Raw genomic sequence first — 25,736 nt, forward strand, 5'->3', positions numbered from 1 at the left:
AGACGCTGCTGCTGCTGCTAAGTTGCTTCAGTCGTGTCCAACTCTGTGCAACCCCATAGACGGCAGCCCAGTGGACTCCTCTGTCCCTGGGATTCTCCAGGCAAGAATACTGGAGTGGGTTGCCATTTCCTTCTCCAATGCATGCATGCATGCTAAGTCGCTTCAGTCGTGTCTGACTCTGTGCGACCCTACGGACAGCAGCCCACCAGGCTCCTCTGTCCACAGGATTCTCTAGGCAAGAATACTGGAGTGGGTTGCCATTTCCTTCTCCAGAGTTGAGATGAGGTTTGTGAAATATCTTTAACTCAAGTCCTTTCTCTTCCTGTGGAAATCGCCTTACCCGCCCCTGAGTTCCTCCTCCTGGTCCGGGGAGGCGAGCCGCTGGCCACGTGGAGGAGAGGAGTGACCTTTGCCGTCTCTTTCCAGTGCAACGGCTGGACGTGGTATCTTGCCAATGACTTTCAATTCCATCTCACCACCCCGGTGATCGTCTTCATCCACGGAAAGTGAGTCTAACTGAAACAAGTGTTTCTCCTCACCTTTCTTAAAACTCTTAGGGAGCCCCCAGTTCTGGGCAAAGCAGCTCTTACAATTTAGGACTGAGAAACTCACTTTTCAGAAGCGTGTGGACCCTGACTCCACCGCTGTTTACTTCTTCCACATTCTTCTCTAGTCTTTTTTTTTTTTTTCACTTCACTGTTCTCATACACATTTCCTCCTGAGGGTGTGGCCTGCTGCTTGTCAGGTTTAGGATCTATATGCCGTCTTCTGTGGTGGGCGCTTAGATTGCTTCCAGTGTTTCATGATTATAAATGGCTCCTCAGCACGTGTCTTGGAACACGCCCCTTTTTCCTCTTCTGTATTTATTTCCTTGGGGACCTGTTTCCTGGTGGAATTATTATGTCAAAGGCTAAGAACAATTTTGCAGTGCTTGTTACATATCGTGAAATGACTCTTCAGAAAGAGTGAGATAGTTTACAGCACCCCAAGTAAGACATCAGTGTGCCTGCTTCTCCACCTTGGGTGTTTATCACCTTAATTTTGTTAGTTTTGGAAAAGCTCTAAGGCCTCAATAATTCGCAGGAAACCTTAAAAGTTGTGGATTATCCACGCCTATTTTAAAAGATTTTTTATTCTTTTTTGCTCAAATACATGTTCTATTTAAGAAACACTGAAAAACATTATGCTAAAGAAAGGGGAAAAAAAAAAAAACAATCACCTTAGGCCTGTTTCCTCACTTAAGGAGAGTGATTTCAGTGTCCGTATTTTGATGTTTATTCTTCGCTTCTTTTATTGTGCACAGTGTTATTATACGTGAAAGAATTCTGCATATATACTTTAGACATTTGTTCTAATAGTTTAATGACATAATCATTTTCCTATATTATTTTATTTTTCAAGTGAATATACTTTAAAAAAATTATTTTTGTTTATTTTTGGCTGTTCTGGGTATTTGTTGCTTCCTGGGCTTTCTCTAGTTGCAGAGCTCAGGCTTCTCATTTTGGTGACTTCTCTTGTCTCAGAGCAAGGGCTCTAGGCACAAACATCAGTAGTTGCCCACACAGGCCAAGCAGCTGTGGCTGGCAGACTTAGCTGTCCCGAGGCATGTGGGATCTTCTTGGACCAAGGATCGAACCCATGCCCCTGCACTGGCAGGCGGATTCTTAACCCCTGGATCACCAGGGAAGTCCCTTAAGTAAACAGACTTTCAATGTCTGTATAATATTTCATATTTGTGAATGAACTGTAGTTTACCTATACCTTCCTCTAGTGTTAAATAGATTATTTCCAATTTTGTGCTTTTATCAATAACAGTCTCAGAAACATCTTTGTAGTTACCATTTGTCTCCAACTCTGATATTTCTAGAATGCAGGTTCTTAAGAAGAGTTTCAGAGTCAAAGGGCATGAGTGTCTTTGGAGATCTTGAAGTATAATGACAGAAGGCTTGCCTTAAAGGTTGTAGCAATATTCAGTCCTCTAGTCATCTAATTATACTATTGCCAATATGGACTGTTAACGAGATCTATATCTTGCTTTTTAAAAATTATTATTTTAAGATATATAAGAAAACATTGATTTTTCACATCTAATTTGTAAGTCTTTGATTACTGGGCATGGAGCTGAACTCCAAATATGTGTTGACTAGCTCTGCTAAGAGTCGGACATGACTGAGCGACTTCACTTTCACTTTTCACTTTCACGCATTGGAGGAGGAAATGGCAATCCACTCCAGTGTTCTTGCCTGGAGAATCCCAGGGGCGGCCTGGTGGGCTGCTATCTATGGGACAGCACAGAGTTGGACACGACTGAAGCGACTTAGCAGCAGCAGCAGCAGCTCTGTTTTGTGGTTACCTGTTAATGCTCTTTGCAAGGGGACATGTAAATCACAGGCTGACCTGTGGTGTTGCCTACTCCAGTGCTATGCAAACAGTCAAGCATCTTAGGCAAGGAAAATGCATCCTAATTTTAATTTAATCTAAGAATGGAAAAATTTTTTAAAAGGCAGATCTATTTTTTTACATGCATATCTGAAGCACATTAAGTTTTCTAACTGCAAATGTAAGAGATTTTGGCTGACTACTTTTAAAAATATGTCCCACCCTTCCGCTAGGCACAGAGGTGGATTGCTGGTATAGAGTTTGAGTCAGAAGATGTGGGTTCAAAGCTGGGGGACTCAGCGTAAGTCGCTGGACTCTCGTCATTTTTCACATCTGTGAGATGGAGATGACACACTTCACCTCAGGGTTGGAAGAGACAGCGAGATCGTACCCATGGGAACCAGCACCTGCCCTCCGTGAAGGGCTGCTGCAGGCACCTGGAGGGCAGGTGGGCGGCTCGCCAGCCCTGGAGCCTTGGCCAAGGAGGACCGGCAAGCCTCTACCGGCTCCCTCGGAGGCGCCCTGGCAGTAGGATGCCCTGACTGCTGGCATTTAGGGTGTTTAGTGAAGGAAGCGCTGGTTTCTTCCAAGGCCTCTCTCCTTGGCTTATAGACGGCCGTGCCTCCTCACGTGGTCTTCCCTCTGGGCTCTCTGTGTCCTAATCTCTTCTTCTTATAAAGACACGAGTCCCACTGGATTAAGATGCACCCCAATGACTGACCTCATTTCACCTTAATTATCTCTCTAATGACTCCATCTCCAAACGGAGCCACACTCTGAGGTCGTGGAGGTTAGAACTGGCAGGGCTGGGGGACACGATCCAGCCCACAGCAGTCTGTCCTAGGAAGCTTTTAGTAGTCTTTGCAGCTGTGATGACCAGCGGGGACGTGTCTGACTCCTGAGAAGAGGCGGCACGGCTTGGGCTCCAGTTCCCCAGGGAGTGAGACAGTATTTACTCGAGTGCATGTGGGTTTTTATTGGATGGCCTGACCGGATGGTTTGCCAGCCGCCCACCCACCGAAGATGATGAGTTCTCAGCACCTCTGCCCTCTAGGCCTGCTGGGAACCTGCTTGAGTGTCCCTGTGACCGAGACAGCCTTGCCCCAGGGTCAGCATCTTTCTGAGGGGCCGTCATGGGAGGAGGGTCTCAGTTCCTCACCTGGAAACCGGCGGCGCCCAAGCCTGTGACTGTGCTACTTCGTTTAGCCTCTAAATGGAAGGAGGTATAAAAGGTAGGGCTTTTTCCCCTTGGGGAACACACTCGTGTAGAATTCTAGTAATTCAAGGAGGATGGAACTGGAGGGTCTGCAAAAGGCACGATGAATTGGGACTTCCTGGTGGCCAGTGGTTAAGAACCTGCCCGTTCACTGCAGGTAGTGTGGGTTCGATCCCCAGTCAGGGAACTGAGATCCCGCATGCTTCCTGGGGGTGGTGGTGGTTGTTTAGTCGCAAAGTCGTGTCCTTTGGTGACCCCATAGACTGTAGCCCCACCAGGCTCCTCTGTCCATGGGATTTCCCAGGCAAGAGTACTGGTGTGGGTTGCCATTTCCTTCTCCAGGGGACCTTCCCTCTCAGAGATCAAACTCACATCTCCTGCATTGGCAGACGGGTTCTTTACCACCGAGCCATGGTTCAGCAAAAAAGATAAGACGTGGTAAATATATAGCCTGGTTACCATACCTGCACTGGCCTGACCCATGCATGGCAGGCATTACTAGTCAATTACTGCACCACTGAGCTAAGATGCCTCTTCCACTCCTGAGCACAAACTGAACTAGAACTGGCACTCTAAACGATGATTTACTCCCTAAATCACTATGGTGTGAAGCCAATGGCATCTCCTCTCTTCCTCACGAAGAACCATGGCAACTTCAGCACTGGACTAGGACTGCCAAAGGCAGGGTTGTGCCCGGGTGGTCTGGCATCCGTGTTGAGCATTTCTTCCACTGCAGACCCTCCTGGTCCTAACCCTCCTGATTCCCAGTAGATGCAACCAGATACTGTCTCACTCTGAGCCTCTGTCCCTACACCTCATTTCCTGCCTCAGAACCGAACCCTCTCGGCCTACATACAGAGTCCCAAATTTTGGAGGAATTAATTTTTGTGGGGCCACCTTTGACCCAAGGGGGCTAGAAGACGGTAGGAAAATGCTTCTTTCTTTCACCCCCTTAGGACAGTTTTGAGGTGCATTTCAGAAGGCTCCACAGAATGTTCTGGAAGAACTGAGCATTGACCACCATGATAGTGCCTTGCATTGGCCTTCCTTGTTCCCCTGTTCCACCCCTGCCCTCATTCTTGCCTCCGCGTGAACCACCTGAACCCTGACACTGGTCAGATTTGCATTTGGGTTGGGGGGAGGATCCCCGGGTCTCCCTGTTACTCTGTCCCCCTCTGCTGTGTCTCACCTGTGCATGCCAATCATCTCGCTCCTGAATCAATCACCACTTCTTAATTTTTATTATTATTATTATTTTTTAGTTTTCTTTTTGTCGCACCTAGCGGCATGTGGGATCTTACTTCCCCGACCAGGGATGGAACCTGTGCCCGCTGCAGTGGAAGCACGGAGTCTTAACCTGTGGACCCCCAGGGAAGTCCCTCCTCTTCAGTCCCTTTAGTGCTTCATGGGTGGCAAGGGACTTTCCCAAGCACGGTCTCGTCACAGTAAATTTCAGCAGGAAGATGAAGCTATTCTAAGGCAAGGATTTCACTGCCCAGTATTGGGCTGCTAATAAGTGCTCAAGACTGAAGTCTAACTCATGCTTTTTAACTCCAGCCCAGCTCTGGACACACTTGGCCCCAAGCCAGCCTCTCTCAAAGGCAGGCTGGCAGGAAGCACCTCTGGTTGCCAAGTCTGCCAGCCTTCAGTAGCCCCAGAGTGAGAAGGAACATGAACGTGCTCTCTTCTTTGCAGAAGTCAGCGTGCCCTTGTCCTGCTCGGGGCCATGCTGCTCCTGGCATCTTGCACCGCCTCTGCTCTGCTCACACTGGCTTACAACCTTCCCGTGGTAGCTCCGTCAGAAGCCAGGTAACCGCCGCACTTCCCAGCCCACCGGCTCTGTCCCTCGCCTCCCCTCAGGATGGCCAGGACCTCCCAGGCAGGGCTGCTGAACAGATGCCAGGCTCTTAGCCCTGTGCACGTTGGCTCCTGCGGAAATGTGGGCGGGAACTGTTCGGCCTGGATAGGAAAGTTCATTGCGTGTTTGTTTCCAAACCTCTGACTCTTTCAGCTGGCACTGGGGATCTGCTCTGAACACAGGGAGCTCTCTCTCGCCCACTGAAACGCTTCTGGGAGGAAAGGGGTGCCCCCACGTGGCTGTATGGTGTTTCTCCTCCAGTGGCGAACTGCTGCTTGGAAGCTCTATTGTGGGATGGAGAGACAGAATTTTAACGAAGTTGGGGTTGCCCCTTCAAGGTCACACGCCTAGTGAGTGGCACAGGTGTGAGCTGAACCCAGGACCTTACCCACTGCGCGAGTTTGCCTTTCCAATGGAGTATGTGTAGCAGTTCTTTCTCGGTACCAGTTGAGTGTTCTGCAGGAAAAACCGGTGAGATTTCCTGCTCATTTGTTCTCCGTGCAGCAGTCAGGCGGATGCAGATGGAAACCGGATGCTGGCAGTCATCCACTCAATCCTTCCATTGTTCTCAGGGCAGAATCCCTGCCTGGCGTCATCTGTCTCTCCCCCACCCGCTGACTCTGGACAGGTCTCAGCAGCCTCCTTCCCTCCACACACCCAACAGGCTCCCTCCTCAGGGCCCGAGACCTTGCTGTTCCCTCACACGAAAACGCTGTTCCTCTAGAATCCAGATCTGGGCAATGCAAGCTCCTTCACTCCCTACAGGTGTCAGTACGTATGTCACCTTCTCAGAGCAGCCTTCACTGACCTCCCAGGGTGAACTAGCCCAGAACTGTGCATGGCACAGAAGTGCTCAAGGGACTGACTTCCCTGGCAGTCCAGTGGTTGGGACTCCATGCTTCCATTGCAGGGGACAAGGGTTTGATCCCTGGTCGGGGAACTCAGAGCCCACGTGCCACACAGCATGGCCAAAAAGAAAAAAAAAAAAAGTGCCCAAAATACATTGTTAGTGGAACAGATGAGTGGATGAGTGACTGAGCACACCCCAGGCATTTAGACCAGAGAGGCGCCATGCCCTTCCGATCAGCTTCTGTGCGCACAGCCGGGTGGCCGAGAAGGAGGCTGGCTCCTGCTTTGCCTGTGGTTCTCAACCCCAGACACAAATGAGAGTCACCTGTGGGTTGGGGGCGGTGGGGTGGGGGTGGGCATTGACATCTCACCGATGCTTCCAGCAAGCACCGCCCTGGGCCAACTGAATGCGAATCTCCAGGGCTGGGGCCCAAGCCACCCAATTTTGTGAGAGCTTCCGTGAAGAGGTTCACGTCTTTCAGAAGAGGTTCACTTCTGGGAACCACGTTTTTAGAGCTATCCTGACATGCCAGCCACTGGAAACAGCTATTTTAAAAGAACACTGTCATCACATTTCCTTGGGTCCCAGGTTGGAGGGGCCCAAGGGGGTTTGGAATTTCAGAAACCAGCCGTGGCCCAAGGCAGGATCGTGAGGGCACTCTCTGCGGACCATCACCGAAGAAGTGAACTCCTGTACTCCCGGTGTTTTTGGCTTTGCTGATTGCCCCAGTGAACGTCTGAGAGATTCCTTTATCCGTGTCCAGATCAAATGTAACCTTTGGCCTCATGTCCTTGTGTTTTTCAGTGAAGAGGCAGCCGGACTGTATTTCCTGGAGTACTACACGAAGCCCTACTGCCGATATGGGCCGTTCCTCGTGGGCCTCTTACTGAGCATTTTCCTGCACCCAAACCACCAGGCAAACGTTCTCAGAACCAAGGTACGTGGCTTCCCCGCGCTGCGCTGCAGGAACGGCTCTTGATGCCAGAGAATAGGAAGAGCCTTGTCTTCTTCCCTGATTCTCCGCTTTCCTCACTGAGCTCCCCTCAGAAAGCTCCAGACCCAGCACCCAGCCGGGTGCCACCCCTTGGAGCCTTGGTACAGGCCCAGAGAAGCCTCTGACGTGGGAAAACACACCCGGTGACGTGGCAGTGGCAAGCCCCTCTTCTGGAAGGTCATGGTGACGTAGGCTGGATTTTCTTTAATAGCAAAAGCTCTTTGGCTTCTAGAAATAAGATTCTTGGTCAGATTTGATGGTTCCGTCTGCGAATCAGGTTGTGCGGTACTTAGAAAGCTGTTGCTTTACCTTCCAGATGGGGTTACTTCCCTGTGGGTAATCATTCTGGTTCACCATCAAAGGTCAGAGGTCAAGCCAGAAACCTGGTTCCTCTTGGATGCCTCCTGCCTGCCACCTGCCCTCCCCGGCCGGTCACCCACCCCGGGGCTGTTTCTCCTACTGTCCTCTCGTGGCCTTTGCCCCTCACCTTGTTCAAGCCCGTCTCATCTCTTAGCTGGACTTCTTCACTAGTTTTCTTGCCTCAGTCTGATCTCAAATCCACCCTCAGGGCAATCTATCTAAAGTACTACCTTAGCCTCAGTTCAGTTCAGCCACTCAGTCGTGTCTGACTCTTTGTGACCCCATGGACCGCAGCACGCCAGGCCTCCCTGTCCATCACCAACTCCCAGAGTTTACCTAAACTCATGTCCATCGAGTCAGTGATGCCATCCAACCATCTCATCCTCTGTCGTCCCCTTCTCCTCCTGCCTTCAACCTTTCCCAGCATCAGGGTCTTTTCACATGAGTCAGTTCTTCACATCAGGTGGCCAAAGTATTGGAGTTTCAGCTTCAACATCAGTCCTTCCAATGAATATTCAGGACTGATTTCCTTTAGGATGAACTGGTTGTATTTCCTTACAGTCCAAGGGACTCTCAAGAGTCTTCTCCAACACCACAGTTCAAAAGCATCAATTCTTCAGCACTCAGCTTTCTTTATAATCCAGCTCTCACATCTGTACATGACTACTGGAAAAACCACAGCTTTGACTAGATGGACCTTTGTTGGCAAAGTGATGTCTCTGCTTTTTAATATGCTATCTAGGTTGGTCATAACTTTTCTTCCAAGGAGTAAGTAAGTAATTTCATGGCTGCAATCACCATCTGCAGTGATTTTGGAGCCCCCCAAAATAAAGTCTGACACTGTTTCCACTGTTTCCCTATCTATTTGCCATAAAGTGATGGGGCTGGATGCCATGATCTTAGTTTTCTGAATGTTGAGCTTTAAGCCAACTTTTTCACTCTCCTCTTTCACTTTCATCAAGAGGCTCTTTAGTTCTTCACTTTCTGCATACGGGTGGTGTCATCTGCATATCTGAAGTTCTTCATATTTCTCCCAGCAATCTTGATTCCAGCTTGTGCTTCATCCAGCTCAGCATTTCTCATGATGTACTCTGCATATAAGTTAAATAACCAGGGTGACAATATACAGCCTTGGCGTAGTCCTTTTCCTATTTGGAACCAGTCTGTTGTTCCATGTCCAGTTCTAACTGTTGCTTCCTGACCTGCATACATGTTTCTCAAGAGGCAGGTCAGGTAGTCTGGTATTCCCATCTCTTTCAGAATTTTCCACAGTTTGTGGTGATCCACAAAGTCAAAGGCTTTGGCATAGTCAATAAAGCAGAAGTAGATGTTTTTCTGGAACTCTATTGCTTTTTCAATGATCCAATGGATGTTTGCAATTTGATCTCTGGTTCCTCTGCCTTTTCTAAACCCAGCTTGAACATCTGGAAGTTCATGGTTCATGTATTTCTGAAGCCTAGCTTGGAGAATTTTGAGCATTACTTTACTAGTGTGTGAGATGAGTGCAATTGTGCAGTAGTTTGAGCATTCTTTGGCATTGCCTCGTGAAAAACCTATTGGTATGATTTTTGTTGATCCACAAGACCTTGAGGGCAGAACATGTTCCTACGCACCTCTGAATTTCTAGCATCTGGTTCTGCAGTCACTCAATAAATGAATGGAGGATTATTTGCTTCTCAGTGAAAGAAGGGTCAAGAATTCCCTTGCACTATTTGGGGGCCGTGCTGACCCCAGATCCCCTCTGCTAGGCCCTCCTTTGGTTTGTGGAGGTCTTGTGGATGCCTCATCTAAATGTTCTAGAGATGAGGCCCTGGGCCTTGGAACGCCATGTGTTACTCATAGCAGTAACAGGAGCTAGGGCGTCATGGGAAGCAATGGATCCACAGGGGCTACGTGACTTTTCCTATAGGCTGGAGTTACGACGCTCCCTTGAAAATGCACAATCAGGTTGTACATTCTAACAGAAGGCCATCAGGGGTGCTTTGGGACTTCTCTGTGGTCCGGTGGTCCAGCATCCACCTTGCGATGCAGGGGACATGGGTTCGATCCCTTGCGGGAAGATTCCACGTGTCTCAGAGCAACTAAGCCCAGGCACCAAGACTACCGAAGCCGCTGTGCCTTGAGCATGGGCTCCACAGGAGAAGTCCCCGCAAGGAGAAGCCCACACACAGGAGCAGCTCCTGCTCAACGCAACCAGAGAAAGCCCTCGTGCAAGAATGAAGATCCAACACACGTGCGTGTGCGTGCACACACACAGACACACACCCACAAGGTGCCTTAGTGTAGTCCAGGTTCATACGCCCAAGGAGGAAATGGGTGTGGACAGAAGGGAAACCCTACGATGAGACGGGCATTTGGGAGCCGCTGCAAGGACCAGGTCAGGACCAGGGAGTGTAGCATTGGAACACAAGTCAGGCTCAGCTGGAGGAGTGGCTTAGAAGAATGAGTAGGCCAAGGGAAAACTGTCAGCCAGAAAAGAACACAGAGTCCCCGCCCGAGGCTGCTGAGGCGTGTTCCGTGTAGTAGGGGTGAGGTAAGGCAGCGTGCATTCTAAGAGCGAAAGGGACCCTAGGCTCAAAGAAGAGGCTCGAGGAGAGCTCTCGAGGAAGTTACTTCATTTCCTGTCGCCAGAACCTAGGGCAGGAGCCTGAGACCCGAGGGAGAGCTTCTCTTTAGAGACAAGACAGTAAAGTAATAAGAAGCTGGCTCAGGTCGATGTAGATGTCACCATAGCACCTAGAGAACGGGAACAGAGAAGCAAGAGAGACCCTTGGAAGACAGGTCTGGGTCTAAAAAGATCAGTTCAGTTCAGTCTCTCAGTCGTGTCCAACTCTCTGCGACCCCGTGGACGGCAGCACACGAGGCCTCCCCGTCCATCACCAACTCCCACAGCTCACTCAAACCCATATCCATCCACTCGGTGATGCCATCCAACCATCTCATCCTCTGACGTCTCCTTCTCCTCCTGCCTTCAACCTTTCCCAGCATCAGGGTCTTTTCCAATGAGTCAGTTCTTCACATCAGGTGGCCAAAGTATTGGAGTTTCAGCTTCAGCATCAGTCCTTCCAATGAATATTCAGGACTGATTTCCTTTAGGATGGACTGGTTGGATCTCCTTTCTGTCCAAGGGACTATCAAGAGTCTTACACCCCTGAAAAGGTCAGGTAAGGTGAAATCAAAGATCTTGAACTGAACCCAGTAATACTGATAGAATTTAACTCACAGGGCTGTTCTGTGAGCTGGAATTCTCCCATTCCTTCCGCCATGCTGTGTCCCCAGGGATGGGCGTGGCCCAGGGATGGGCTGTGTGTGGGGGGCTCTCACATTTATGGGGGCAGAACCAATCGAGGAGACCTATTTGGTTGAGGAACAGAGTGGGAGGTTCGGAGTGGTGGAGGGTGCGACTAGAACATTACCTTTTCTTTTTAACTGTAAAAATGATTCAAAATTCACTATAAGTTGCAAAAGTAGTAGAGACCTTGTGAATCCTCGACCCTTGTTTCTCTGTCAGTACGATCCCAACTGAGACACTGATGCTGATACAATCCATCAGCTGCAGACCCACCAGTTATCATGTCTGTAGGTTTGTGTAACCACCACCACCACCATCAAGGCGCAGAGCTCGCTGCCACCACAAAGGTCACCCTCGTGTACGTGGTCACGCACCCCACTGGCCCCCACCCCGCCCCCACCCTAACCCTTCGTAGCCACTGAGCTGAACTTTCTGTTCCAGGCCAGTCTGGGCCCTGATCGAGGTTTACCAATAGAGCCTGGAAGTGACTGATGACACAGAATGTCAGGGTAGCAGGGACGACACGCAGCGGGGCCAGGGTGGGCTGTGAGCCGTGCCTCTCCTCTCCCCCAGGGGCAGGCTCTGCTGGGCTGGGGGTGCGCCCTGTCGACCCTCCTGCTAGTGGTCGCCCTGGCCTACATGGTGGATGACGTCTCCCCGACCTCATCCGGCGCCGCGGCCGTCTACCAAGGCCTCCACCGGACCCTGTGGGCGGCGGCCGTGGGCTGGGTCCTGTTCGCGTGCCATGAAGGCTACGGAGGTAGGATGTGGCGTGGTGCTTGCACGGGGCTCGCACGCTGGTCTGTTAAGGGCGACGGTGTGAGAACATGTGTACACGGACGAGTGCTGACCGATGATTGACTGACAGGGACTCAGAAACGCCATTTGTCTACATATCTGGGGAAACCCACCCGTATATTCTGGAGAGGGAGGTGGCAACCCGTTCCAGTATTCTTGCCTAGAAAACCCCATGGACGATTTTCCATCCTCAAATCCCAGGAGGAGCCTGGTGGGCTGTAGTCCGTGGGGTTGCAAAGAGCCGGACACGACTGAGCGACTAACACTTACTTACTTACCCGTATTTTCTGTTTAAGATGTTTATACCGGTTTGTACATTACATGCAGGTTCTAGAAGAAAAATCGGCAGCCTCTCCCATGAAGCTAGTTTAGAAATTAAAACAGGGACTTCCCGGTGGTCCTGTGGATAAGACTCCACACTCATAGTTCGGGGATTCGACCCCTGGTTGGGGAACTAGATCCCACGTGCTGAAACTGTGAGCTCATATGCCACAACCGAAAGATCCTGAGTGCTGCAAGTAAGACTTAGTGCAGAAAATTAAATAAATACATTTTTTTTTTAAAAGAAAATGCTTTGTTTAAAAAAAAAAAAGAAGAAGAAAGAAATTGAAAGTGAGCAGGTAAGGTAATGTCATGAGGAAGAAAATCCCAGTGCTGGGACGAGAGTACTGGCTACCCCAACCCTCGTCTCTTTTCTGATCATGTGAACTAAAGAGTTACCAACACCCCCTCAGCCCTTTGATAACGGGGACACTCTTTCTGTTGAGCCAGCCTTTCAGCGTAGAACAGAAAGAGAGCTTAAATGGAAAGAAAGGATCTTCTCTAGATTAGAAATGTCTGTTCAGGTCACCTGACTTTTTCCTCCTTTCCTTTCTGTTGGGCACAAGGTACTTGCTAGTGAGCTACTGTTAGTCGCTCAGCCGTGTCCGACTCTGCGACCCCATGGACTGTGGCCCGATAGGCTCCTCTGTCCCTGGAATTCTCTAGGCCAGAAGACTGGAGTGGGTTTCTGTTCCCCTCTCCGGGGGATCTTCCCAACCCTGGGATCAAACCCGGATCTCTGGCATTGCAGGCAGATTCTTTACTGTGAGCCGCCAGGGAAGCCCACAAGGTGCTTGAGGTGTCAGCAAATGACCAAGAAAGGCTGGCAGGGATCCCCCAGCCAAGGCTCTGAGCTCCCCAGCTGCCTGGACACCCTGAGATGATGGAATTAGAGCCATGTGGAGACACCACACATCTGGGCCCCCTGGGAAATATCAGGATGAGTTTAAAATTTGGCCCGTGAACCCAAACCCGTTAGCCTCCAATGTGCCAGCCCCTCTCCCCACCCAAGGTGTTTGTTCAAATTGTTCCTGCACTTTCATGCATGCAGAATGCCGAGACATCTGTCCTTTAATATTTCAGTGTTAAAAGCTTTCCCTTCTATGGAGAATGATGTTACAGGGGAATCAGGCTGTGTTCTGACTGATGTATTTGCATTTACGGGTTTGGATTGCATGACCTCTATTGATGACAATGACCTGTCGACAATGAACTGTTGGCAGAGTTTCAGAAGATAAACAGCTACTCCCCTTGGCCTGGCCCAGGCCAGCTCTGATGTGCTGGAAAACATCCAGGATTCCTGTCTAATGTGACAGCCCTGTGGGTCAAAAATAATTGGCTAGATTTCTCAGGTGGCTTGCTGGTAAAGAAGAATCCACCTGCCAATGCAGAGGATGTAAGAGACGCAGGTTCAGTGCCTGGGTCAGGAAAATCCCTGGGAGAAGGAAATTCACTCCAGTGTTCTTGCCCGGGTCACCCCATGGACGGAGGAGCCTGGCGGGCTACAGTGCAAGGGGTCGCTAAGAGTTGGGGAACTACTTAGCGACTAAATAACAAGTGTTTTGTTGTATATATATATGTGTGTGTGTGTGTGTATATATATATATATATATGTATATATATATATATAAAAGCTACATCTTCTTATCCATTCATCTATTTTTGTTTGTTTGCTTGTGAGATCTTAGTTCCCTGCCCAGGAATCAAACCTACACCTTCGGCACAGAGTCCTAACCACTGGGACCGCCAGGGAATTCCCTCCATTTATCTGTTGATAGGCACTGACATTACTTTCATATCTTGGCATGGATTTTTTTTTTTTTTACTGACTTAATTCTACAACTATTTTGTTTGTTCACAGGAATAGCTTGGTTCATCATTTGGGACTCACGTGGGGGCAAATGCCCCTTTTGACTATGGTTTCTACTTATTCACTTGATTGCATAAAATACTTAATTGAAAGCTCACTTTATGCCAACCACTGCTCTAGACGCTGAGGATATCACAATAAATAAGAAAAACCCCTCTCTGTAGGAGATTGCTATGGGGTAGGGGAAGCGAGAGACCAGGAGACTCTAGCAGCCTGAATAATGGTCTCCATCATTAGGTCCGAATTCCTTGGCAACTTGCAGCTGTGGTCAAGGATCTTGAGAAGGGGAGATTATTTTGGATTATTTGGGTGGGTCCTGAAAGCAATCACACGTTTCCCTATAGAGGGAGCAGAGGGAGGTTTTACGCACACACAGAGGAGCTGGTGACATGAAGATCTGGCAGAGAGAGACTTGAAAACGCTGGTGTTGATCGGAGTGCTGTGACCGGAAGCCACGGAATGTCCAGGCACCAGAGCTGGAAGAGACAAGGCATGGATTCTCCTGCAGAGCCTCCAAGGGAATGTGATCCTATCAACACCCTGATCTTGGCCAGTGATGTTGATTTTGGGCCTCTGGTCCCCAGAATGATGGGAGAACAAACTTCTGTTGTTTTAAGCCACCATGTTGGTGTAGGGTGTTACAGCAGCCATAGGAAATGAGCCCAGAGCCACATGAAGCAAATATACTCGTAGTTTATTTCAGATGCAGATAAATATGGTGAGTAAACACAAGCCAGGGGAGTTCCCTGGCCGCCCAGTTAGGACTCCATGCTTTCACTGCCAAGGATACGGGTTTAATCCCTGCTCAGGGAACTAAGATCCTGCAAGCCTTGCATCAAGACCAAAAATTAAAAAAACAAAACCAGGGGCGGGAGGGTAACTGGATTAGGGGTGCGTTTGCAAATACGTGGAACCAAAGCACTCCAGGCAGATGGAACCCTAAGGCAGAGTTCTCCAGTCTGGAACATGCTGAGTGGGTGAGGAGAACAGCAAGAAGACCAGTGAGTCAGGGGTCAAGGATCCAGGCAGGAGAGAGACAGGAGTGAGGACAGAGAAGCAGGCAGGGCTCGGGTCATGCCGGACCATCAGGGCCTCGGGAAGAACTTGGATTTTATTCTAAATGCCACGTGACATGATCTGGTTTATGATTTTAACAGATTAGTCTAGATGTTTTCTTTTCTGTGTGTGTGTGTGTGTGTGGCTTGAAACAACAGAAATTGATTTTCTGGTTTTGGAGATGGCTCAGTAAGTGAAAAATCTGCCTGCGATACATGAGACACAGGAGACTCGGGTTCTATCCTGGGTTGGGAAGATCCCCTGGAGGAGGGCAGGGCAATCCACTTCAGTATTCTTGTCTGGAGAATCCCATGGACATAGGAGCCTTGCGGGCTGCAGGTCATGGGGTCACAAAGTCGGACTCGACGAGCGGCTGAGCTTGAGCACTCAGTTCTGGAGGCTAGAAATTCAAGAGCAAGGCGTGGGCAAGGTCCTTCCGGGAGCTCTGAGGGGAACCCGTCCCATCCTCTCCTGGGTCCTCGACAGCCTCGGCGTGTCGCTGTCCCATCTTCACGTGGTCGTCTCCCCGCGTCTCCTCTGTATCTGTGCCTCCTTTTCTGTTTCAAGGACAGTCTGGATGCAGGGCCCACCCTGATCTAAGATGACCTCGCCTCTCATTCCTTACCTTAATTACATCATTTCCTTCTCCAGGGCATCTTCCCAACCCAGGGATCAAACCCAGGTCTCCTGCATTGCAGGCAGATTCTTTACCGTTTGAGCCACCAAGGAAGCCCAATTCCCAATTCTGAGGTTCCAGGTGGACACAGCTTTGGGGGGAACATCACCATTTACCCCACTGCAGAGAGCCATTGGTCTTATTCAGCGAGGGAATTTCTCTTTGTTTCTATTTTAATTCCTTTAAATTCAGTAGCCACAAGGGGTCATAACTATCATATGGGACGGTCCAGTTGTAGAGGACACACCAGGTTGCAGAAGGTGAAGGCTCTGGGCCACACGGTGTTACCACCCTTGTCCTACAGTCCAGCAGCGTGTGCGCGCCTTGAATCAGAACCCAGGCCAGCCAAGGGACTCTGCACCTTGCTCTATACGTGGAAGGTTTCGTGCTCAGAGGTTGAAACCACACTAAGGAAATGAACTGGCTGTGCACTCAATATTGAGCATCTCTTACTATATGTCTAAAATGGGGAGTTGAAGTTCGTTTTGTTTTTGGCTTTGGTCTATCTGTTTTAGTACATTCTCCAGGTGGCCATAGTGGTAAAGAAACTCCCTGCCCATGCAGGAGATGCAAGAGTTCAATCCCTGGGTCGGGAAGATCCCCTGGAGAAGGAAATGGCAACCCACTCCAGTGTTCTTGCCTGGAGAATTCCATGGACAGAGGAGCCTGGTGGGCTACAGCCCATGGGGTCTCAAAGAGTCAGACATGAATGAGGCAAATTATTGTTACTGCTAAGTCACTTCAGTCGTGTCCGACTCTGTGTGACCCCATAGACGGCAGCCCACTAGGCTCCTCTGTCCCTGGTATTCTCCAGGCAAGAACACTGGAGTGGGTTGCCATTTCCTTCTCCAATGCATGCAAGTGAAAAGTGAAAGTGAAGTCTCTCAGTCGTGCCCAACTCTTAGCGACCCCATGGACTGTAGCCTACCAGGCTCCTGCATCCATGGGATTTTCCAGGCAAGAGTACTGGAGTGGGGTGCCATTAGCACACACTTAAAAAGAATATGAAAAAAAAAAAAAAAAGAATATGGACTTCCTTGGTGGTCTGAGGGTTAAGACTCAGCCCTTCCAATGCAGGTGGTGAGAGTCTGATACATCGTCAAGGAACTAAGATCCTATAGGCTGCATGGCACAGCCAAAAAAAAAAAAAACCCAGAAAATATATAATGAATAAAGACCTTCTTAGAAGAAGGTTCACAGACTCAGGGGCAGGATCCAGAGGGAGTTGCAGTGACCCCCCGCATTCCCAGGCGCAGGAGGGGCTCACCGCTCCAGGATTGGTGTCTGTCCCCCCCCAGGTCTGGTGAACCGGCTGCTCTCCTGCGGCGTCTGGACTCGCCTGGCCAGCATCAGCTACGCTTGCTACCTGGTACATCCCACCCTCATCATCCTCTACAACGGGCTTCAGGAGACGCTGATTCACTACACGGACGTCAACATGGTGAGGCTGCCCCGCCCCCAGCTGGACATCAACAAGGCGAGGCTGCCCCGCCCCCAGCTGGACGCCGCGTCACCCTCTGTTCTCTCCTGGAACAGTGCAGACTATTGGCTTCACTAGAAGCTTCTGCTCTGTTTATTTCTCAAAAGCCTATTGTCCTCTGTTTTATTGGAGGGGGGACTTCAGTACAGGGTAGTATCGTTCTTTCCTTCTCTTTATTTTTAATGTTTGCGGCTGTTTGTCTTACAGATCTATTTCATACAGCCAGGATGGGGCCCTTTAGGGTCCAAACACAACCGGAATCTCGTAGTAAGACTGTGTCCACCCCGTCCCTCTCTCTCTCTAGTTCTATCTCTTCTCGGGACACTGCTTGCTGACCTTCATCGCCGGGCTGGTCCTGACGCTGTGCGTTGAGAAGCCGTGTCAGAACCTGAAGTGGTGCCTGCTGAGAGCAGTGCCCGCAGGGCCAAGAGCTTCCGGAGCAACCCTGGAGACTGGATGACCCTTTGTGGGAGGCAACGAGCAAAGCCAAGGGTGACTCCGTTTACGTCACAAACGCTTGTGTTTCTTAAACAGGATGTGAATCAGATTTTGTGAATATCTATGGTAGACAAGTTCTCTGTATTTATTATATAAAAGTGTTCTGTGATAATCTGTTTAGTATTTATAGCATGATAACTGGCCCCAATGCAACTTTTTAGCAAAAAAAAAAAAAATCTAGATTTTTTTTTGGTTTTTTTTTTGGGTCTACATGTATTTTCTTTATCACTGATCATTAAAAAGCATCAAATGTAGTGAATTGAATATACCTTTAGGTTAAAATGCTTGCTTTTCTTGGTAAAATCACAATTCGTCCTCTGCACATCGTAATTGTTTTTGTGTTACTATGATGCCTTCATAGACTCGTAAGTTTATTCTGGATGCTATGATCCACTGTGTACACAATTCATGGGTTTGTCATTATAGGCGTTTGAAGCCTGATTCATTTTATAAGAGGGCATATGCTATGAGTTGAGTTGTGGCCCCTGGAAAAGATAAAGGAAGTCCCAATACCCCCGTGCCTTAGCAAGTGACCTTATTTGCGGATCCGGTAATCGAGTTAAAGTGAGATCATGAGAGGGACTTCCCCGGTGGTCCAGTGGGTAAGACCCCACCTTCCAATGCAGGGGGTGCGGGTTCCAGCCCTGCTTGGGAACAACGGTCCCACATGCTGCAGGGTATGGCCAAAATTTTTAAAATAATAATAATAAAATAAAATTAACTACCTTAAGTATGAGACTTCCCAGGTGGCACTTCCCAGGTGGCTCCAGTGTTAATCCACCTGCCAATGCAGGAGACACGGGTTTGATCCCTAGGTCGGGAAGATCCCCTGGAGGAGGGCATGGCAACCCATCCTAGTATTCATGCCTGGAGAATCCCCTTTACAGTGGAGCCTGGCGGGCTACAGTCCATAGGTTTGCAAAGAACTGGACACGACTGAAGCGACTTAGCAGGCACACAGGCACCTTAAATACATCATTGTAAAAACTGAGATCACGGGGGTCGGGGAGTGGCTGGCCCTCACCCAGTGTGACTGGAGTCCTTATGCAAAGGGGAAGTCTGGTCACAGAGACAGACGATGTGAAGACACAAGGGGGCGATGGCCGACCGCAAGCCCAGGAACACCAGGGGCTGCCAGCAACGCAGAGACTGGGCGAGGTAGGAAGGCCTCTCCCTGGCGCCTCAGAGGGAGCAGGGCCCTGCCCACACCTTGACTCCGGACGTCCCGCCTCCAGGACAATGGGATGATGCCTGTCGTTCTGAACCGAGGGGGTGGGGATAGAAGCCACATACGGGGTCTCCTCCTTCTATGTTAGACGCTGTGTTGGGGGCGGTGTCTGTCGGCTAGGGCTCCTGTAACTGAGAGTCACGAGCTGCCACAAAGCCCGTGGACAGAGGAGCCTAGCGGGCTGCAGTCCACAGGGCGGCACAGAGTCGGACAGACCGAGGGCGGCACAGAGTCGGACAGACCGAGGGACTGATGCTTTTTTCACTTTCATCCCTACTTACATGTGTCTAACATTACTTGTAACAGCGCCTTCTGTGTACTTAACAATTGAAGGATTCATTAACACCCACGGGGTGACCAGGAGCTTCTTGGCACAGCATGCCCTTACCTGTCCTTCAAGCAGGTCTGCAAGGAAGAGCACCGCGGCGTGGGGCGGGCTGCAAACCCGGCGTCCTGTGACAACCGACGGCTGGCCTTGTTCGTCCCCAGGAGGCCCTCCCAGCCCCGGCTCCGGAGGTCTGCCCTGCTGGCAGGATCTGACCCGAGAGAGGAGCCTGACCCACCCGGGTGTGTTCGGTCTGGCCTGAAACAGGCCCCCAGGTGGCTTCCTGGCTGTCTGCTAAGTTCATCGGGTTCCTCGGGTGCCCCCTGGTGGCCGCCTCGGCACCTGCGCCCTGACTTAATTGGGCCTCGCGGGAGATCCTGCGAGGGGCGGCCGTAAAGACGGAAGGAACACGGCCGTCCCCCGGCGGACCCCAGTGGGGACGACTGTTTGGCAGTCTGATCGCCAAGTGCTTCTTTATGAGGCCGAAAACCAGAGGCCCTTGGAAACAGCTTTTCAATTACCAACAGAGACTTCGAATTTTTTTTTTAAATAAGAAAAAATTACTCCCCCTACAATCGCAATTTCACGCAACATAAAGTAGGGATAAAGAAGTCCAGTTCTGTTCTGGCTATTGTTCCAACCCACAATTCCCTAGAATTTCACGATTTATGGAATGCGTGGACATTATTTGGATTCTGTCCTTTACGTCCTTGGGAGGGCGACTGAACAACAACAACAAAATAAATTGTAGAAAAGCATATAACGTTTATGAGACCATCGGAAACTCGAGCCCTGTCTGGGTATTTGATGATAACAAGGACTTATTAATTTTTTAATCTGATAATGGTATAGTGGTTATGCATTTTTAGAGTTCTTATCTGTTGGAGCGAACTGAAATATTTATGGACAAAATGATATAAAGGTAGTATTTATCTCAAAATAATATCACGAGGAAGTGGGAAAGATGAAACAAGATTGGCCATTTAGTAACAGTTTTTGAAGCTGGTGACAGGTATGTGGGACCTCATTATACTATTTTTGTGTATGTCTGAAGTGGGTGTAGTAACATTTACAGAGGCAGAAGGATCAGTAAAGTGTCGATTGATAGGCGTCTCCTCTAGTTCCTGGAATCTGCGTTTCATCCCCACATACCTGCCTGCCGCCCCCTTCTCCTTTAGTCTTTGGTCTTTCCCAGCATCAGGGTCTTTTCCAATGAGTCAGCTCTTCGCATCAGGTGGCCAAAGTACTGGAGCTTTAGCTTCACCATCAGTCCTTCCAATGAATATTCAGGGTTGATTAATCAGCTATACACCAATATAATACAATTTTGTTAAAAAAAAAAAAAAAACTCCCACATTATTCCTGAAGATGCCACAGTCAAAACATTTCTATTCCTGAAAATGCCTGTGGGTCATATTTCCGTTTCCCCTTATACCTGCTGTGCTGTATCGTTGATAATCTCTAAGTTGTATGCAGCCAAGGAGAAAGCCATTTAGGTGAGGAATAGGAATGCTTAGTAAAATCACAGCAGTATTCATCTTTAAAAAAATAGGTCACATCAGCAATCTAGGGTCCCCGCCAATGACTCTACAGGAATTCTGCCCTAAGTGCCTCCCGGCCGGCTTCAGTCCAGGAGCGTCTGGAGAAAGCTGGGGCTCCAGGTGCCTTTGCTAACGAGGTGGCTCTCCTGTGCCCCCGCCACCCACCGTGGTCAGTGCTCCTGAGGGCAGCTCGCCAGGGCCTGGCCTCCCGTGCCCGCCGATGCCCACGCCTCCGCCCCCAGCAGCCCGCCTTCCCTGTGGCTCATCTGCACAGCGTGCGCGCAGGGCGGGCTCGGGGCTTGGGCCGCTGGGTCCATTCCGAGCACGAACGGTGCCCCCTGACCCCCTCACCCCCACTCGGGCCACCCGTGCTTTCTCCCTCAGCCGTCAACGCCGGGCGCTCGTCGTGCGTTCATGGAAACCTCTCTTGTGGGTTTTCCTCTTTCTAAGAGAAGTCTGTCTCCCGTGGATGCCCTGAGTGCAGGGGTGCTGGTGCGGGGCGCCCTGCGTGGCATCGCTTCCTCTCCCCATCTGTCTTGTTCACTGGTGCGTCCCTCCTCACCACCGTGACCGCCACACAGTTGGTGGTAAATAAATATCAGTTAATACACGGATGGAATCAACCCTTTCTCGTTTAGGTGAGGTTGTGTTCTGTTTCTCAGGAGGCTTCTGGTACAGAGAGCCAGGCTTTCTTTGTCAGCTAGGTTTCAGATATGTTGAATTTTCTAAGAATCCTCCCCTCAAATGACCGAACCAGACCCCTTCCAGTGAAGCTCAAAGTTGAGAAGCCCCAGGGCATCTGAAGGGTCCAGAAGCCTTTAGAACTTTAATCCCTCACCCCCAAGGGGAATTTAAATCAACCCTGTGCCGATATAGGCTGAGAAGCACCCACTTTTGAGAAACCACCCAACACTTGTGTCCCTTCCTCTTTTGCTAAACAAACTCTGAGTTTTTCCGGTATCAATGTGCCCGGACAGAGGGAAAGACGTGTATAAGACGGTTTCATCCACTGTGTGCTGATGGTTGGTCCAAAGGTTCTGGACGGACTTCACGCTTTAGACGTCGTCCCCCGGCCAGCTCGTTCCTTTCGGCTAGCGCTGCTCTGCCGTGTGCATCTGCGCCTCGAACGTCTCTCCCCGCCAGCTGGTGGGCAGGTATTTGGCTTGTTTTCCGCTTTCCCTTGTGGCACACATGGCTGTAACCAACTCCTTGTGCGTGCTTCCTCACGGGAATGCGTGCCGTCTCCAGAGTGTATAGTCAGGAGAGGCGTCGCAGGGTTACAGGGTGTATGTATATTCAACCTGAGCTTCCCTGGTGGCTCACATGGCAAAGAATCCACCTGCAACGCAGGAGACACGGGTTCAGTCTCTGGGTTGGGAAGATCCCCTGCAGAAGGGAATGGCAACCCACTCTAGTAGTCTGGCCTGGAGAATCTCCATGGACAGAGGAGCCTGGCGGGCTACAGTCTGTGGGGTTGCAAAGAATCAGACATGACTGAGCAAGTAACACTTTCACTTTAATATTCAACCTTTCTTGATAATGAAACACAATTTCCTAAAGTGATTTTCCAAATATACACCTCCACTAGGGGTAACAGGGGATAGATACTATTATTCCAGATCCTCCCCTTGGCACTATTGACTTGCTATTAATCATTGACTGTTAAATCCTGGACGAGAGTACGGTAGCATCTCATCAATTCACTTTGCGTATCCCTGTGTACCAAGGGGGGTGAGTATTCTCAGCGTGTGCTTTGGCCATTGAGAGTTTCTCTTTTCTGGGCTGATTGCCTGTCATCTGCTCATTCTTCTATGGGATGTGTGTCTTTTTATTATTGCTTCTAAGGTGTCCTTTATGTAATCTGAAGACTAATCCTTTTCAACTGTGTTGCAAATATGTTCTCCCGTGCTACGTCGCTTCAGTTGCATCCAACTCTTTGCAACCCTATGGACCGTGGCCCTCCAGGCTCCTCTGTCCGTGGGGTTCTCCAGACAAGAACACTGGTGTGGGTTTCTGTGTCCTGCTCCAGGCTGTGGAAACTTCATCTATGATGTGAATGCTTTACTTTTAACACAGACAACATTATCAGTCCTTTCCTTTTGGGTTGCCCTTTTTGCCTCTTGTTCATAAAATCCATAGCAACGTTCTTTTGCATTGTCTCCATGGGGGGAGAAAAGCTCCCATGTAAGTTTCTAACCTCATGCTGTGAATCCTTTGAGTTCTTTGTAAGCTGCATTTGTAAGGTTAGAGCAGGGGAGGGGGTGATTTTGCCTCTCCAGGAAAAGATTTGGTAACGTCTGCAGACATTTTTGTTGTTTTTTAGTGGGCAGAAGGCATGGGATGCTGCCAAGCAGGGGGCTGGGGGAGGGGTGGATTGGGAGTTTGGGATTAGCAGATGCGAACTATTGTACTTATATATGTGATGGTTAAAGAACAAGGTCCTACTGTGTAGCATAAGGAACCATATTCAACATTCTGCAATAAACCATAAAGGAAAATAATTTTAAAAGGATGTATATAAATATATAACTGAATCACTTTGCTGTACAGCAGAAACTAACACAACCTTGTAAATCAACTCTTGTCGTCCAGTGGCTCAGTACTGTCCGAGCCTCTGCGACCCCATGGACTGCCGAGCGCCAGGCTTCCTGTCCTTCACCACCTCCCTGAGTTTGCTCAGACTTGTGTCCATTGAGTGGGTGAGACCATGCAACCCTCTCGTCCTCTGTCATGATGCTGTCTCCCGGGATGGCAAAGAGGGTGCCTTAGGGCTCAACCCACGCTGTTCTTGGATGGGATTTTTGCCCACTGGAACGTTGGGGCTGTGCTAACCTGGCAGATGGGTCTCCTGAAGTGTAAAGCTCTACCTTGTTGCTGGAGGGCTTCTGCTCCTCAGAAGAGGTTATCCTTGGGGCCAGGTACTAGGGAAGAGGAAGTCCGAAGACTGGAGAATCGAACCAAGAGGTGAGCGTATAGTTGAGAGAGACCTCGAATACTCTCCCTTGCTCAAGGCTGTATTGTCACAAAGTTTAGTGAAGGTAAGAGTTACCTGGCCGTTTTGATAAAAGTCAGGTTCCTGATTCCTGCTTGTTCACAACAGAAGCAGGTGATTCCGATGACCGCACTTGAAGAAACACTGATATTGACACGGAGCAGGAGGATGTTCCAAAAAACGCTACCAGGAGTCCAGGACGTTAGAGGAATGCTCACCACAGGGAGAGGGGTGAGGAGGAGGCTGCCACCCACGGTGCCTCTGCCAACGGTGCCCGTTACCATAGCAACAGGAGCCAAAGCTAGAGGCCTGCCTTGCTTCCACTTCTTTCTCCAGAAACTCAGTGCACGCGCATAGCAAGGTCATCAACAAGGTGACCCGTTGGCTGCAGAGGGGGAGACCGGCTGACATGCAGAGTACCAGCCATCTTGCTCACCTGGTTGGTAAGGGCCTCGTACACAGTGGTGGTCTTCGGTGACAGTCACAGGGGGTACAGTCATTGTCGCGCTTGGGGCTCCCTTCCAGAGTATTTTACCGGTAACCTTGCCCCAGACCGCGTCAACTCTTCCGGCACTCTCGCTCCTTCCGAGTGCTCAATCATCCAGCCAAATGGTTAGTTGCTGCGTAGGGATTACCGAAGAACCCAGTCCCTGAGGATCTCTCCTTTCAGGAACGCACAGTTCCGCTCACTGCAAGGATTTCTCTGTCCTGCGTGGGGCCATCGCACCTATCAGTCCTCTGCATCCTGCGTGGGGCCATCGTACCGTATCGGTCCTCTGCCTGCTTTCAGGATCATCCTGTCCTTCTTAGTCCTCTGGTCCCAGGGCAGCACCTGTGAACAGCCATGGTTGCGAAGCTGCCATGGAGAACCAAGCAGGTCCAAGGGATTTTTCCGGCAAATACAAGAGGAGCAGCGGAATTTTAAAAAGATATGTATTTATTTGGCGTGCTGGGTCTTGGTGGCGGCACGTGGGATCTTCAGTCTTTGCTGTGGGACCCAGTTCCCCGACCAGGGCCTGAACCCAGGCCACCTGCGCTGGGAGTGCAGAGTCCCAGCCCCCGACCCCCAGGGAAGTCTCCCAGCAGAATTTTTGTGTTTACCTCACCTCTGCCTTCCAAATCTCTCCTCGAATATCAAATCCGTGCCCAGGACACGTGTCTACACCGAGCTTCGAGAATAACCCTGTACTCCCACGGCGCCTCCATGTCAGTGATCCTTAAACTTCTGGTCTCATGATCTCTTAACACCTTCAAAATTATTTGGGACCCATAGAGCCTTTGTTTATGATGAGGGTATTGCTTTAGAGACTGAAACTGAAATAGTATTGATTTAAATACAATGAAAAATGTATTACATGCTAACATGTTTTTATGAAAAGGTACCTGTATTTTCAAGACCAGAATTAATGAGAATGCCACTGTGTCAGTTTTACAAATCTCTGTAATTTCCAGTTTAACAGAAGACACATCTGCTTCTACTGCTTTCAGTTGCAATATCACACATAGTGTAGATTCTGGAAAATTCCAGTGTATACTCATGAGGGAATGGGGTGATAAAAAAGGAAATAATATCCTAGTATTATTATGCAAAAAGTTTTGATCTTGTGGATCCCCTGGAAGGCTGTTAGGGACTCCAGGTTGTGGGGGGACAGGTGGGCACCAAGGTCATATTTTGAGAAATACTGCTCCAAAATAATATGCAAATTAAAGCCATAAATGACTGGTCATAAATGTGCTTACTCACTCAGTCATATCCTACTCTCTGCAACCCCATGGACTGTAGCCCGCCAGGCTCCTCTGTCCATGGGATTCTCCAGGCAAGAATACTGGAGTGGGTTGCCATGCCCTCCTCCAGGGGATCTTCCCAACCCAGAGATTGAACCCAGGTCTCCTACATAGAAGGGGGATTCTTTACTGTCTGAGACAAATATATCCTGCTTAACAGAGGATCTCTGTGATAAAGCCTAACACAACACCTACCGAGCAGGAATTTATAATTTGC

At 49.6% G+C, this 25,736-nt stretch overlaps 1 protein-coding gene across 4 annotated transcripts in view; it reads left to right on the forward strand.

The window, feature by feature from the left end:
* LOC109577686 (O-acyltransferase like protein-like) overlaps window positions 1–17,912 on the forward strand; it is a 67,835-nt gene extending 49,923 nt beyond the window's left edge. The window contains exons 10-15 of one of the 4 annotated variants that reach the window (XM_070779125.1): window positions 427–506; window positions 5,291–5,404; window positions 7,108–7,240; window positions 11,523–11,709; window positions 16,969–17,111; window positions 17,148–17,417. In XM_070779125.1, the coding sequence (XP_070635226.1) occupies window positions 427–506; window positions 5,291–5,404; window positions 7,108–7,240; window positions 11,523–11,709; window positions 16,969–17,111; window positions 17,148–17,228 (738 nt within the window). In that variant the 3' untranslated portion in view covers window positions 17,229–17,417. Of the gene's footprint in view, window positions 1–426; window positions 507–5,290; window positions 5,405–7,107; window positions 7,241–11,522; window positions 11,710–16,968; window positions 17,112–17,147; window positions 17,418–17,454 lie in introns of those variants that run through there. The other 3 variants (XM_070779124.1, XM_070779126.1, XM_070779127.1) reach the window with 3 other exon arrangements.
* Window positions 17,913–25,736: the final 7,824 nt, after the last annotated feature.

Source organism: Bos indicus, chromosome 24 (genome assembly GCF_029378745.1).
Source record: "Bos indicus isolate NIAB-ARS_2022 breed Sahiwal x Tharparkar chromosome 24, NIAB-ARS_B.indTharparkar_mat_pri_1.0, whole genome shotgun sequence".
Taxonomy (NCBI): domain Eukaryota; kingdom Metazoa; phylum Chordata; class Mammalia; order Artiodactyla; family Bovidae; genus Bos; species Bos indicus.